A 12589-nucleotide genomic window follows, 5' to 3' on the forward strand; every position below is an offset into this window, starting at 1 on the left:
AAATGATCTGACCTCGAGCCTCCAGACACCGTCCCAAGGCAGAGGCAGTTTGATGAAGCAGCAGAGCGGCGTATAAGTTTGTCACTTACCCTCTCGGTTGTTTTGGGGATCAAAGCGCAGGCCACAACCTCGGTTATAACAGAGCTCCGCCATCAGGACACGCTCACTTCGCGATTAGCAGACAGCAGCCGCTTCTCTGCACCCTCAGGAAAAGGGAGAATCGGATATTCTGGAAATATCCTGTGTCGTCTGGAAGAAATTACCCAGTGCACAGCAAGAGGGAGTCGGCCAAAAATAGTTACAGCACATGCTATTATCTGTCAGGGGCATGGAGATAGACAGGAGCCGAACTGCAGGAAGAGCTTAAACAAGGAAGCTGTTTAAAAAAAAACTTTATTCCGCGTTAACAAGGTGTAGAGCTGGATGAACACAGCAGGCCAAGCAGCATCAGAGGAGCAGGAAGTCTGACGTTTCGGGCCTAGACCCTTCTTCAGAAATCATTTTCAGAAAACCCATTTCTGAAGAAGGGTCTAGGCCCGAAACGTCAGACTTCCTGCTCCTCTGATGCTGCTTGGCCTGCTGTGTTCATCCAGCTCTACACCTTGTTATCTCAGACTATCCAGCATCGGCAGTTCCTACTATCCCTTTATTCCGAGTTAACGTTAGACCAGAAACTGTTTTCTGAAATTTCTGGTAACAGGTAATAGCCGAAATGCTGCCTAATCCCTAAAGAAATTCTATATAATGGTAGAATGGTTACACTGACAAAGGCCATTCAGCCCGTAGCGCTGATGCTGGCTACCTGAAACAGCAATTCACCACGTGCCATTCCTTGCCCTTTCCCCCAAGCTCTGCATTTTTTTTATTCCATTTTTTAAAAAACTTCAGCTGAATCTGCTTCCACCAGACTCACGGGTAGCGCATTCAGATCCTAACCACTCAATGTCAACTTTGCTACTTTTGCCAATTACCTTAAATTTATACCTTATGGTTCTTGATCCTTGCTCCACTGGGAACAATGTGTCCTTATCTACTCTGAAAAGACGCCTAATGATTTTGAATACCTCAATTGTATCTCCGCCCTGCTTTCAGTTCTAGAACAGTCCCAAATTCACTAACCTTTGTCTGTAACTGGAATTCCTCATCCCTGCAAACATTGTCATAAATCTTTTCTGCATCCTGTCTAAAGCCTTCAGATTCTTCTCAAAGTGTAGTGCCCGGAACTGGTTGCAATGCTCCAGTTGAGACCTGGCAAGTGTTTTATACAGGTTTAACGTAATGTAATTTACTTTTGTACTATATGCCCCTATGAATAGCGTCCATGATGCGGTATGCTTTATTAACTGCTCTCTCTCTCTCTCTAGATCTGTCCTGCCACTTTCAATGTAAAATACTGTGGCAGATGCACATCTAAAATAAAAGCAGAAAATGCTGGAAAATTTCAGTGGGTCGGGCAGCGTCTGTAGCGTGTCACACCTCCTTGGGCTAACACTGCAAATCAAGCCCCGTTCTACCTGAAGTCATCACAAAAGGTAAACATTTTATCAAAGTATGCAAAGTCCGCAATTTGCCTGTCCGATAGACACAGGATAACAGAAAACACAGATCAGGTTTCTATACTGAACAAGAATTAATATTTATTACAAGTAAAACTATTCTAACTATAGGTAAACAAGATGAACTGTCAAATTGTAAGCACTGGATAAAATTCTAAACTCTAACTCTAAATTCTGAACTGCACCCCGCTCCGCCCCCCCCCGCGCCACCCTGCTCCAACGCGCCCACACAGATAGACACAGACAGACAAACAAAAGCAGTCTTTTGGGTGGAGAGAAAATACATCTGGGGAAGCAGGTCAATGGTTCTAGTTCATAGGGTTCACTGAGATGAGTTTTTTGTTTGTCGAGTTTTCTATTCTTCAAACTCTTTTTCCTGGGTTCTTTTCACTTCTTCACGGGAGATTCAGATGACTATTACACTAACTACCAAGTGTAAAAACTACAAATATCACATGGAGTGAAGAATGGTATCTGTGATCCTAGGGACCACTGGAGGTGGCAAAGATGAATCATCCTCAGCACTGATTTGCTGGGCTTCCCTATCGCAGAGAGTAGGAAAGTTTGTGGAGCCTCCTTCTTCAGTGACTTATCTACTGGGTAAAGACCACAGCTAGTGAGAAAAAAATAAGCTGACAGTCTCTAATTAAAAACCAAAAGATCTGTGGATGCCATAAATCAGGAGCAAAAACAGAAGTTGCTGGAAAAGTTCAGCCAGTCTGGCAGCATCTGTGAAGAAAAATATCAGAGTTAACGTTTCAGGTCCAGTGACCCCTCCTCTGAACTGGTTCTGAGGAAGGGTCACTGGACCTGAAACGTTAACCCTGATTTTTTCTTCACAGATGCTGCCAGACTGGCTGAGTTTTTCCAGCAACTTCTGTATTTGTTACTGACTTTTTCTAAGTTTTACTGAAGAGAAAGATAAACCATCTACAGTTACACTCTGACCTTATGATGGAGGTAAAATCATTGACAAAGGAACTGAAGATAAGCGGACCTTAGAAACTAGCCTGAGGAACTCCTGTACAGATGTCTCAGAGTTGAGATGACTGACCTCCAACAGTATTTTACTGATGATCGGGAATGGACTTATTGGAAGTATGACAGTTCTGAGGAAGGATCACTGAAACGTTAACTCTGATTTCTGTCCATAGCTGCTGCCAGACCTGCTGAGCTATTCCAGCAATTTCTGCTTTTGTTGTTGGAGGTTAATTGGCTGCATAGGATTTGTTATGTCTTTTGCGTACAGGACATACCTGGACAATTTTCCACATTGTTGTATCAATGCCAGTGTTGTAGATGCACATAACAGCTCGGCTAAGGGTGATCTGGTTCTGGAGCACATCTGCAGTACTATTGCTGGAGTGTTGTCAGGGCCCAGAGCCTTTGTAGTGTCTATTGTTTCCAATCCTACCTTGATATCACATGGAGTGAAGAATGGTATCTAGGGACCACTGGAGGAGGCAAAGATGAATCATCCACTTAGCACTTATCTTTTGCGCTGATGTGCTGGGCTTCCCTATCACAGAGTTTGTGCAGCCTCCTCATCCAGTGACTTACCTAAATGCACATCATTCACAACAGGATGTCGCAGGACTGCAGTGCTTAGATCTGATCCATTGGTTATGGAATCACTCAGCCCAGTATTAGTTGCTTATGCTGCTTAGCACAGAAATAATCCTGTTCATCAGGTCAACATTTCATTATTAGGTATGTCTGGTGCAGTTTCTGGTGTACCCTCCTGCATTCTCCATTTAAGGATGACCTTGGTACAATTAAAAGAGATGACCTTAGTTCAGGAGCACATAGGCTATCTTTGTCACTCTGATTTATCCAATCTATATGCAGATTAAAATCTGCCATGTTTAGAGGCATATCATTTTCAAAAGTGCTTATTATTTCTGACTGGGTACTCCACTCTACAATGTGATCATTATTTGGAAACCTAAAAATCACATTTACCCAGAAGTAACTTCTTTCCTATGTTTCATCTATACCCAAACTGATTCCACATCCTGATTCACAGAATTAAGTTCATATCTGTCTTATTGTACCAATATTATCCTTAATCAGCAGAGCAGCTCTCTAACTTCCCCTGTTTACTTTTACCTTCCTAAATATAATGAATAAAATAAAGTCCCCTTGAATATTCAGATCTCTGCCTTTGCTATTGTGTAGCCATGTAATGATGGTCAGACCATACATATTTACTTTTATATTCAGTCAAGAATATCTCATGCATTCAAATGAAGAACCATTAGTTCTTTTTACTATTTTTGTGATCACCAGTACTATCTATTTTTTGTACTCTGAGGTTTGTACACTCTGTCCCTCCCTATTGCATTCTGATCAGCATTTCACTTCTTGCTACCTTGTCTTTCCTTATTTTCTCTATCTAATCTTCAGATACTTGATCCATCATCATCCACAATTCATATTAAAGTTTCTCTAGCTCTGCAGTTTATATGATTAACGAGAACACTGCATCCATCCCATTTAAGGTGAAGACTGTCCTACTAGTACAGATCTCTCTTTCCCTAGTACTGGGGCCAGTGCCCCAGGAAGCAAACACCAATCTTTTGAGTCATGCATTCTTATCTGTAACTTTATTTAACTACTGCTACTATGCTCATGGCTCAAGTAATAATGCAGGCATTATCTTGATGTTCCACTTTCTAATTTTGGTCCTGGCTGCTCATACTCCCTAGGCAGAACCTTTTTCCTAATGCCACCTATGTCACTGGCACATAATCAAACCAGAACCACTGGATCCACTCCTCACAGCAAGTTCCTCCCCAGCCTTGAGCAAATGGGCTGAACCCTGGCATCACATAGCAACACAGCAGTCTGATAATTTGATCTCATCTGCAGAGAACTATGCTGTCACCTACTAATATTATATTCCTACCAACTCCCCCATTTGAATGTTTCGCAATGTACACCATGCATCATGTTTATTTTGATCAGCAATATTACAGTCCTCAATTTTATTGACATAAGCTGCAAGAAATTTGAACCTGTAAGACAAGGGCTGACGCTCATCCACCCTCACTTACGCAATCCCCTTACTTGCCTCACTCGTAGTCACACCATCTGAGGAAAGGTATAGCTGCCCTCAACAAGACTACATGATCCTGAGAGATAGTAGGAACTGCCGATGCTGGAGTCTGAGATAACAAGGTGTAGATGTGGATGAACACAGCAGGCCAGGCAGCATCAGAGGAGCAGAAAAGCTGACGTTTCGAGTCTGGACCCTCCTTCTGAAGAGCTTTCCTGCTCCTCTGATGCTGCCTGGCCTGCTGTGTTCATCCAGCTCTACACCTATACATGCTCCTCATCAGAACTTGTAAGACAAAGGCTGACGCTCATCCACCCTCACTTACGCAATCCCCTTACTTGCCTCACTCGTAGTCACACCATCCTTTCCCTCACCACAGACCAAATCAGAAGATTATATTCTAAGGGGTGTGACAACCTCCTGAAATAAAGTATCCACACAAAATATTCCCTCCCTAATGTGTTATGATGTGTACAGATCAGTGCAAATCTCACTGACTCTGACCCACAGCTCCTCAAGCTGCAAACACATACTGCTGACACATTTGTCATGGATCACACTAGCATCCAAAAACTCCCACATACTGAAGTATTAGCACTTCCGGAGGTGTAAAGGTGGCAGGAACTTACAACAATTACATTCAGCAGGAAAAGTGAATTGATAAACAACTACTGGAGCTAAAAGATGACAAATCCCCTAGTCCTGATGGGCTTAATCCTCGGTACTTGTATACTGTCCCACACTCAAGGATGACCTTGGTCCAATGAGAAAGGTAATTTTAGTTCAGGAGCATGTATAGGTGTAGAGCTGGATGAACACAGCAGGCCAGGCAGCATCAGAGGAGCAGGAAACCTCTTCAGACGGAGGGTCCAGACTCGAAACGTCAGCTTTTCTGCTCCTCTGATGCTGCCTGACCTGCTGTGTTCATCCAGCTCTACACCTTGTTATCTCAGACTCCAGCATCGGCAGTTCGTACTATCTCTCAGGAGTATGTAGTCTTGTTGAGGGCAGCTATACCTTTCCTCAGCAGATGCTGAATTCATCTTACACTTTCTTTCACTTCGAGATGATATTCTCCTGGAGAATTCTAAACCCATGAACACATCATTTTACTACACTAGGATCTGTTTGCAAAGGTTTAATGTGCTGTGACACAGTGCAAATGTCTTAATATTTTGACAGTTACCAGTCCAAGCTTTAGACTTACTCTAGTTAAAATGAGTGGCTTTTTAATTGCCATCTGTTATCTGGACTACTTCCTTCATGGTATTGCAGTAGGTTTGCAGCATAATCTGTCCGCTTGGCACAAGTATTTGTTAATACATAGCCTGAACCTTACTTTTGAGGGTACTATTTTTGGATGACAAAGTTAAGCCACTTCACACATCTTTGTGAAGGTTACATAACATATTGGTGTTTATGTGACATGTTATTTTGACCTTATGTACTCCTTCTGCAGTCATCATTCCAACAGTCATGGACCATGTATCACCTATTGACCTGCCGGAATTAATCTGTTATATGGTGGGCAGTGATTCATCAGTCTTTTCATATGATATCGCTCCAGTGATTCTGCACTTGTTTCTTGTGTTTCATTATAGACATACACTTGCGTGCAACACAATTTAGTTGTATATTTGCTTGCCAAACGAGTGTGTTTGGTTGCAAACATTTTGTCACCCCACTAGGTAACATCATCAGTGTGCCTCCAGTGAAGCATCGGTGTTCTGTCCTGCTTGTTTTTATATGCCTCGATTTTCTGGGGTGGTTGGCATTACCTCCAGTTCAGACCTAGCAGGGTGACGAAATGTCTGCAATCAAACACACCGGCTCAGCGAGCAAGTCTACAAACTCATCCACAACCCAAGCTACAAATCTTCTGAAAAACTTTAAACACAATTTAGAGTGAGAACAATGCTTTTCCTACAATTTGCAAAGGCAAAAATCTTCATTACCCTAAATACATAAGTTTAGTCATTGGCCTGAGACTTTCCTTTCTATCTTTGCATAATCAGAAGATTTGCCTGCAAAGTCTTCCCTCACATGTTCTCACTCACTCCCAACACCCAACACCTTGAACCTGAAATGCCCCAATGGCTGCCTACTCATTAGCTCAGCACAGCTCCCCACCTGCACGAAAATAAAAACTATACCACTCATTTCATAAGGTTGAATAAAAATAGCAGTTTGCTAACTACATTCTAGATGCTTTTTCAGGGGATACAGGCAGTTGTACATGCGGTTTGGTATATCCACTGTTCCAGAGGAATAGTAACACAGACAAGAGATAGCTAGTGACCTTCCCAGAATGGCAGCTATGGTGGATGATCTGCTATTTTAATGGACGGTTTTACAATAACGAGTATATTGGGGCTGACCTGACACCAAAAATTCTTCCAACATCAAATGAAAACATGAGAACTGTAGCAGTGATACAGTGACCAATAGGTGCAAAAGCAGTGCAATGAGTTGTTGGATTCAACCACAATTTGGCAAAATTCTTGGTCAACTTATCATTCAAGCAAGTAACTGACTGATCTTACCCCAAATCTACTTTTTAATCTTTGTATTGTCAGCAACAACTGTATCACATTTTCACTTGGTATTTTCCAGAAATAGTTGCACAATAAATTAACCTTTTTTCAGACCAAGGCTCTGCTGCTGGTTATGTTTACATTAGATCAAAAAAAATTGAAAAGGTAGCTAAGCGAACAATACCAATTTTCCATTCACAGACCACTCTAACTGCTAACTGATGTGGTTGTGACATTCTCAGAGTTGCCAACAGGACAATGTTGTAACTGTACCCACATCCAACACTTCCTCTAGCAGTTCATTCCACACACTAACCTCTCTGTGTAAAAACGCTGCCCCTCATGTCCTTTTTAAATCTTTCCCCTCTAACCTTAAAAATATGCCCCCTAGATTAGAACTCCCCCAGCTCTTCCGCAAAGTTTTTCACTGATACCCTGCAATATTATTATCACAGCTTATTGTAATACTGGACAAGTAAAATTCCACTGAGAGCTGGTTTGACAGGTGACTTTTTTTTCTTCACAGCGGTGGTCAGTCACTGAACTAATTCACAAGAATCTGCTTTTAACAAAAGAACAACTTTTTTTCCTCCTTTGCATAAAAAAGCTTTTATTACACTGACCAAAAAAAGAACTATTGGAACAAAGTCAATCTATCAGGAAGAAAGCTGCATTTCTTTTGTCTCAACAACAACCTTACATACATCCAAACTTGAGTGAGGAGTCATCTCTGTTTCAATGCTGAAGCTTCTTTCAAAAGAATCCTTTTGTAGAAGTTTTTTTTATTTCAAAAATATACTTTATTCATACAGATATACTTCATATACACAGTCACTAAAGCAATTTGGTTCTGTACAGTAGTGTATGAAAGAACAAACAAACATTGGAGTTTAGGCAGCTGCGACCAAGGCATAGTGAGGAAAGATCACTGTCTGATGTCCTTCTGCCAAAGTAAATGGAGGTTTGTTCAATTATTGAACCCGCTTGGTGCCTCAAATATATGTAAATAGAATCTTGCACAAGTAAGAGATGCCTATTGCAGATGAATTCCCCAGCAGAAAATTCAGTTTTCTGGGTAATTTCTTCAGAACGTGCTTTGATGGAGACTCCGCAAGGTACCCATACAAAACTCCTACCTATGCTGGCAGAAAATCTGTCCCTTTATGTTAAAATTTAGCTGCACCAATAAGTTAGTTAAGGCTGTGAGAAATAACACAATGTGGAGCTGGAGGAAAACAGCAGGCCAGGCAGCATCAGAGGAGCAGGAAAGCTGACGTTTCGGGTCAGGACCCTTCTTCAGAAAATGACTGTAAATCACTGCTCAGGTTCATTGGCAAGTTATCTGACATCTTAATAAACTTGAGCTGGCTTTGTTTCAAAGCATTGCTGCCATGTCAGCATATGCCCTAAAAAGGCCAAGTTCTCCATGTCCTAACATGTGTAACAGCTTTCGAGATATTTTGTTTTCAGACAGATAAGCAAACAGGAACAAACCATTTGGCCAAGTAGGGCTTTACTGGTTGGACCAGGATTGGGCTTTCCTAGCTGCCAAGAAAGTGGGCTGCCTTCTTGAAATGCTGTAGCTCATCTGGCATAGGTAGACACTCAATACCATCAATAGTCTGTGTGCATGTTCCAAGACTTTGACCTAGCAATACTACAAAGACTCCGATATATTTCCAAGTCAGGATGGTGAGTGACTTGGAGGGGAACTTACAAGTGGTGGCATTCACACATAGCTGCTGCTGTTGCTCTTCTAGATGAGGAAGACAGCATGAGAGAGATGCACGGGATGGGTAAACAATGAAATTATGGATAATAGGCAAGGAAAGAAGAAAAGCTGAATAAGTAATAATAAGAGCCAAGAGTAGGAGAAAATGAGTGTATTGAATGCAACCCATGTTATATGGAGTATGTAAGAATGGGTAACTGTGCTAAAAGCTACCCCTATGATTAATCAAACCGGGTGTGAGGTGAGCAAAAAAAAATGGAAAGATGGAATCAGGCTCTAAAGTTATTGAATATAATGTTGAGTCTTAGAGGCTGCAGGGCCACCAAGTGGTAGATGAAATGTTGTCCTTTGGGCTAGTATGGAAGTTTGCTGTAACAGAAACATTGGCCAGGGAACATGGTAGTAGTCTGTTGAAGTGGCAGGCAACTGGAAGCTCAGGGTCATTTTTGTGGACAGAACATAGGTGTTCTGCAAAGCAGTCACCTAGTCTGTGTTTTGTTTCCCCAAATGTAGAGATCACATTGCAAACAGCGAATACTGTTTTAATTTTATCCTCTAAGTACAGACAAAGTGTTGCTTCACTTGGAAGGTATGTTTGGGGCTTTGGATGGTGAGGAGGGAGGCAGGAAACATGCATGTTACACCTTCTGCAATTACACACGATATGAGATGTTGGGAATGCAGAAGTAGACCAGAGTGTCCTGAACGGGACGGGGAGGGCGAGGGCGAGGGCTGGAATTTGTGTCTGGCTGTAGCACCTCATTAGAAGTGACTGTAAGTGCCATTTCTGCTTTTTGGATGCAGAGGCTGGGAGGAAGGATATGGTGAGTGAGGACTGGGGGACCCTATCACTGAGGGAGGGAAGGAAAGGAGTGAGGGCAGAAGTGTGGGAGATGGGTCAAGCACGTCGAAGGGCCCTATCAACCAAAGTTACAGGAAACCCTCAGTTGAGGAAGAGGTGGACGTTTCGGAGGCAACCGTGTAATAGGTGGCAACAGAAACAGAAACTGGGAGAATGGATGAAATCTTTACAGGAGGCAAATTGTGAGGGTATATAGTCAAGATAACTGTGGGAGCTAGTGAGTTTGCAATGGATATCAGTGGCAGCTTATCCCTAGAAATGGAAACAGATGTTGAGGAAGGGAAGGGAGGAAATCAGAAATGGACCAGGTGAAGGGGAGGACGGAGTGGAAATTGGAAATGAAATTGATAAATTCATTTCATAAATTCATAAGTTCAGAACAAGAGAGGGAAGCTGTAGCAATGAGGTCATTGATATACTGGAGGAAGAGTTATGGAGAAGGACCAGAGTAGAACTGCAACAAGACATGCTCCATGTATCCCACAAAGAAACAGACATAACTGGAACTTATCTAGGTGGCCATGGCCACTCCTTTGACCTGAAGAAAGCAAGGGGGGTTAAAAGGAGTTGTTCACTGAGGTTGAGCTCAGCCAAGTACAGGAGTGGGAAATGGGAAATACAGCTCAGGCTCTTTTCCAGAAAGAAGCAGGGAGTCCTAAGACTGCTGGGTGGATGTGTAAAGGGATTGCACATCCATGGTGAAGAGAAGGCAACTGAAGCCTGCGCACTGGAAATTTTCAAACTGAGAGAAAGCATCAGAAGAATCACAGATGCAAGCAGATAGGGTATAGACAAGGGAAAGGAAAAATGAAAAAAAAAAGGGAGTCAAGGTGGGAAAAAAATAAGTTCCATGGGCAAGAACAGGGAGAAACAATGGGTCTGCCTGGGCAGTCAGGTTTGTGGATTTTGGGAAAAAGATAGAAGCTGGAGGCTGTCAGGGGGAGATCACCAGCTGAAATGAGATTGGTGACACTCGTGAACACAATGACCTGAGGCCCAACAGTGGTCATGGTCTGGGGAGGCATGAAGTGGTGTCTGAGAGCTGGTAAAATCAGCATCTGCAACGTAGAGGTCAGTACCCCAGATTACAACAACACCACCTTGTCAGCAGGCTTGAAGACAAAGTCAGGATTGGATCTGATAACAGAGTGCAGTCAGTTCGGAGGGAGAGGAGTACAAATTGGTTAGCGAGGCAGAGAAATTAAGACAATAGTACATATTGCTGCTACAGAATGTTAGTTATGGAGAGTGAATGTGGTACCAATCAGGCAGATTGCTTTGCCCTGGTTTGGTGTCAAGCTTCTTCAGTATCATTGGAGCTATAGTCATTCAAGCATGTGGGGATTATTCAATTATATGCCCGAGTTGGGCTTTATGACTCTTAGACAGGTTTTGCAGAGAGAGGAGGCAAGTTACCCACTGCAGCATTTCCAGCCTCTGATATGCTCTTGTAGCCACAATATTTACATGTTGAGTCCAGTCAGTTTCTGCACAATGATAGTGCCCAGAATGGTGATTTCTACCTCAGACAGGAGACCTGCATTCAAGTTGCACCTGCTTTAGGAGGTGTGCAATAACATCTCAGGCCAGTTTGATTAGAAAATATCCAGCCCAAGGACCAAAAGCTTTGTGGTACAGTGGTTGTATCTCTTCTTCTGGACTAGAAGGCTCAAGTTCAAGTCCCACCAACTCCAGGGCATATCTACTATGAGCAGGAACTTCTACACAGACAGACATTCTAGAGCAAAGATAGATGACCTTCAACAACCTCAAACCTCTTATGTGCCACGTATGATTTCAACTAGAGTAGAATTTTTGAATCAAATGTTAAGGACAGTTAACTGGATATTAGAAAATAGTAAGGTAGCAAATTTTTTGTTTTGTTTCTTCTTCGCCCACTACAGTGGCTTTGGGGTCACATTTCCTTGGGTAGCCAGAATCAAAGACAGCACTTTAATGTTGATTGAGGGAAGGAACATCGGTTAGGAGATTTGAAGAGATCCTGGATGTTCAATTAGTACTGTTGAACCTTTCACATCCATCTGAGCAAGCAGACAAAACTTCAGCGTAACTCATTCTAGAAATATAACCCTGAACTACACTTCCTTGAAGTTTAAAGTGTAGACGCTGTCATCATGAGACTTTGAATTCAACAGTTGACTTGGGTAACAGCCACCATAATACATGTGGAAGGAAGGTATGTATATAAAATGCATCTGAAATTATTACATTTTTAAATGTAGAAGGCACTTTCTACCTTGATGCGGGTGTGGAATAGGGGTGGAGGGAGGAGAAGAGCTTGTACTAGACCTAAATTAGGTCACTATTAATACTGTGCACTTTTATACGCTTGCTACGGTGATGTAACAAAAAGTTAAAAAAAAGGTGCAGCTTAGATTCACTAATGGATGTACTGGTGGGAGTTCAAACCAGAACGAGGAACTGCAATAATAACTTCTTTTCTTGCCTCATTTAATGTTTATCCAATCCGAGTCATCATCACACTCTGTTCATATGTGGAATTGAAACTATCTTCAAGGGCACTATTCATATACACAGTGTAACTAAAAGGGAGAACAAAGTGCCAGATTATGAAAGATGATAAAATGATCTGGGAAAAAAAAAGGCAGCTAATTAAAGCAATAAGAAGCTGAGTCATACAGACCATACTGGTGCCATGTTGCCATTAGTTAATCATATCTGATACAGTATAGCAAACTGCAGTTTACACCACAGGTAAGCTGGAAATTGCACATATTGGACACTGGTGAGGATTGAACATTCTCAGCTTTGATGTCTATCATCATTTTTGAATGGAAAGAGCCCATTGGCTTACAATTGAAAATC

The 12589-nt window shown here is 42.1% G+C and overlaps 1 protein-coding gene and 1 long non-coding RNA gene across 5 annotated transcripts in view; one reads left to right on the plus strand and one right to left on the minus strand.

Moving 5' to 3' along the window:
- Positions 1-198, minus strand: part of zgc:92429 (uncharacterized protein LOC445063 homolog) — a 58741-nt gene extending 58543 nt beyond the window's left edge. Inside the window, exon 1 of the mRNA XM_048604937.1 lies at positions 90-198. Within this exon, the coding sequence (XP_048460894.1) occupies positions 90-153 (64 nt within the window). The 5' untranslated portion in view covers positions 154-198. The remainder of the gene's footprint in view (positions 1-89) is intronic.
- A 36-nt stretch (positions 199-234) lies between these two features.
- LOC125484794 overlaps positions 235-12589 on the plus strand; it is a 47056-nt gene continuing 34701 nt past the window's right edge. For 2 of the 4 annotated variants that reach the window (XR_007263615.1, XR_007263614.1), the window contains exon 1: positions 588-1532. This is a non-coding gene — a long non-coding RNA (uncharacterized LOC125484794). Of the gene's footprint in view, positions 1533-12589 lie in introns of all 4 variants that reach the window. The other 2 variants (XR_007263613.1, XR_007263612.1) reach the window with 2 other exon arrangements.

The sequence above is a fragment of the Rhincodon typus genome, chromosome 14 (assembly GCF_021869965.1).
Source record: "Rhincodon typus isolate 14 chromosome 14, sRhiTyp1.1, whole genome shotgun sequence".
NCBI lineage: Eukaryota > Metazoa > Chordata > Chondrichthyes > Orectolobiformes > Rhincodontidae > Rhincodon > Rhincodon typus.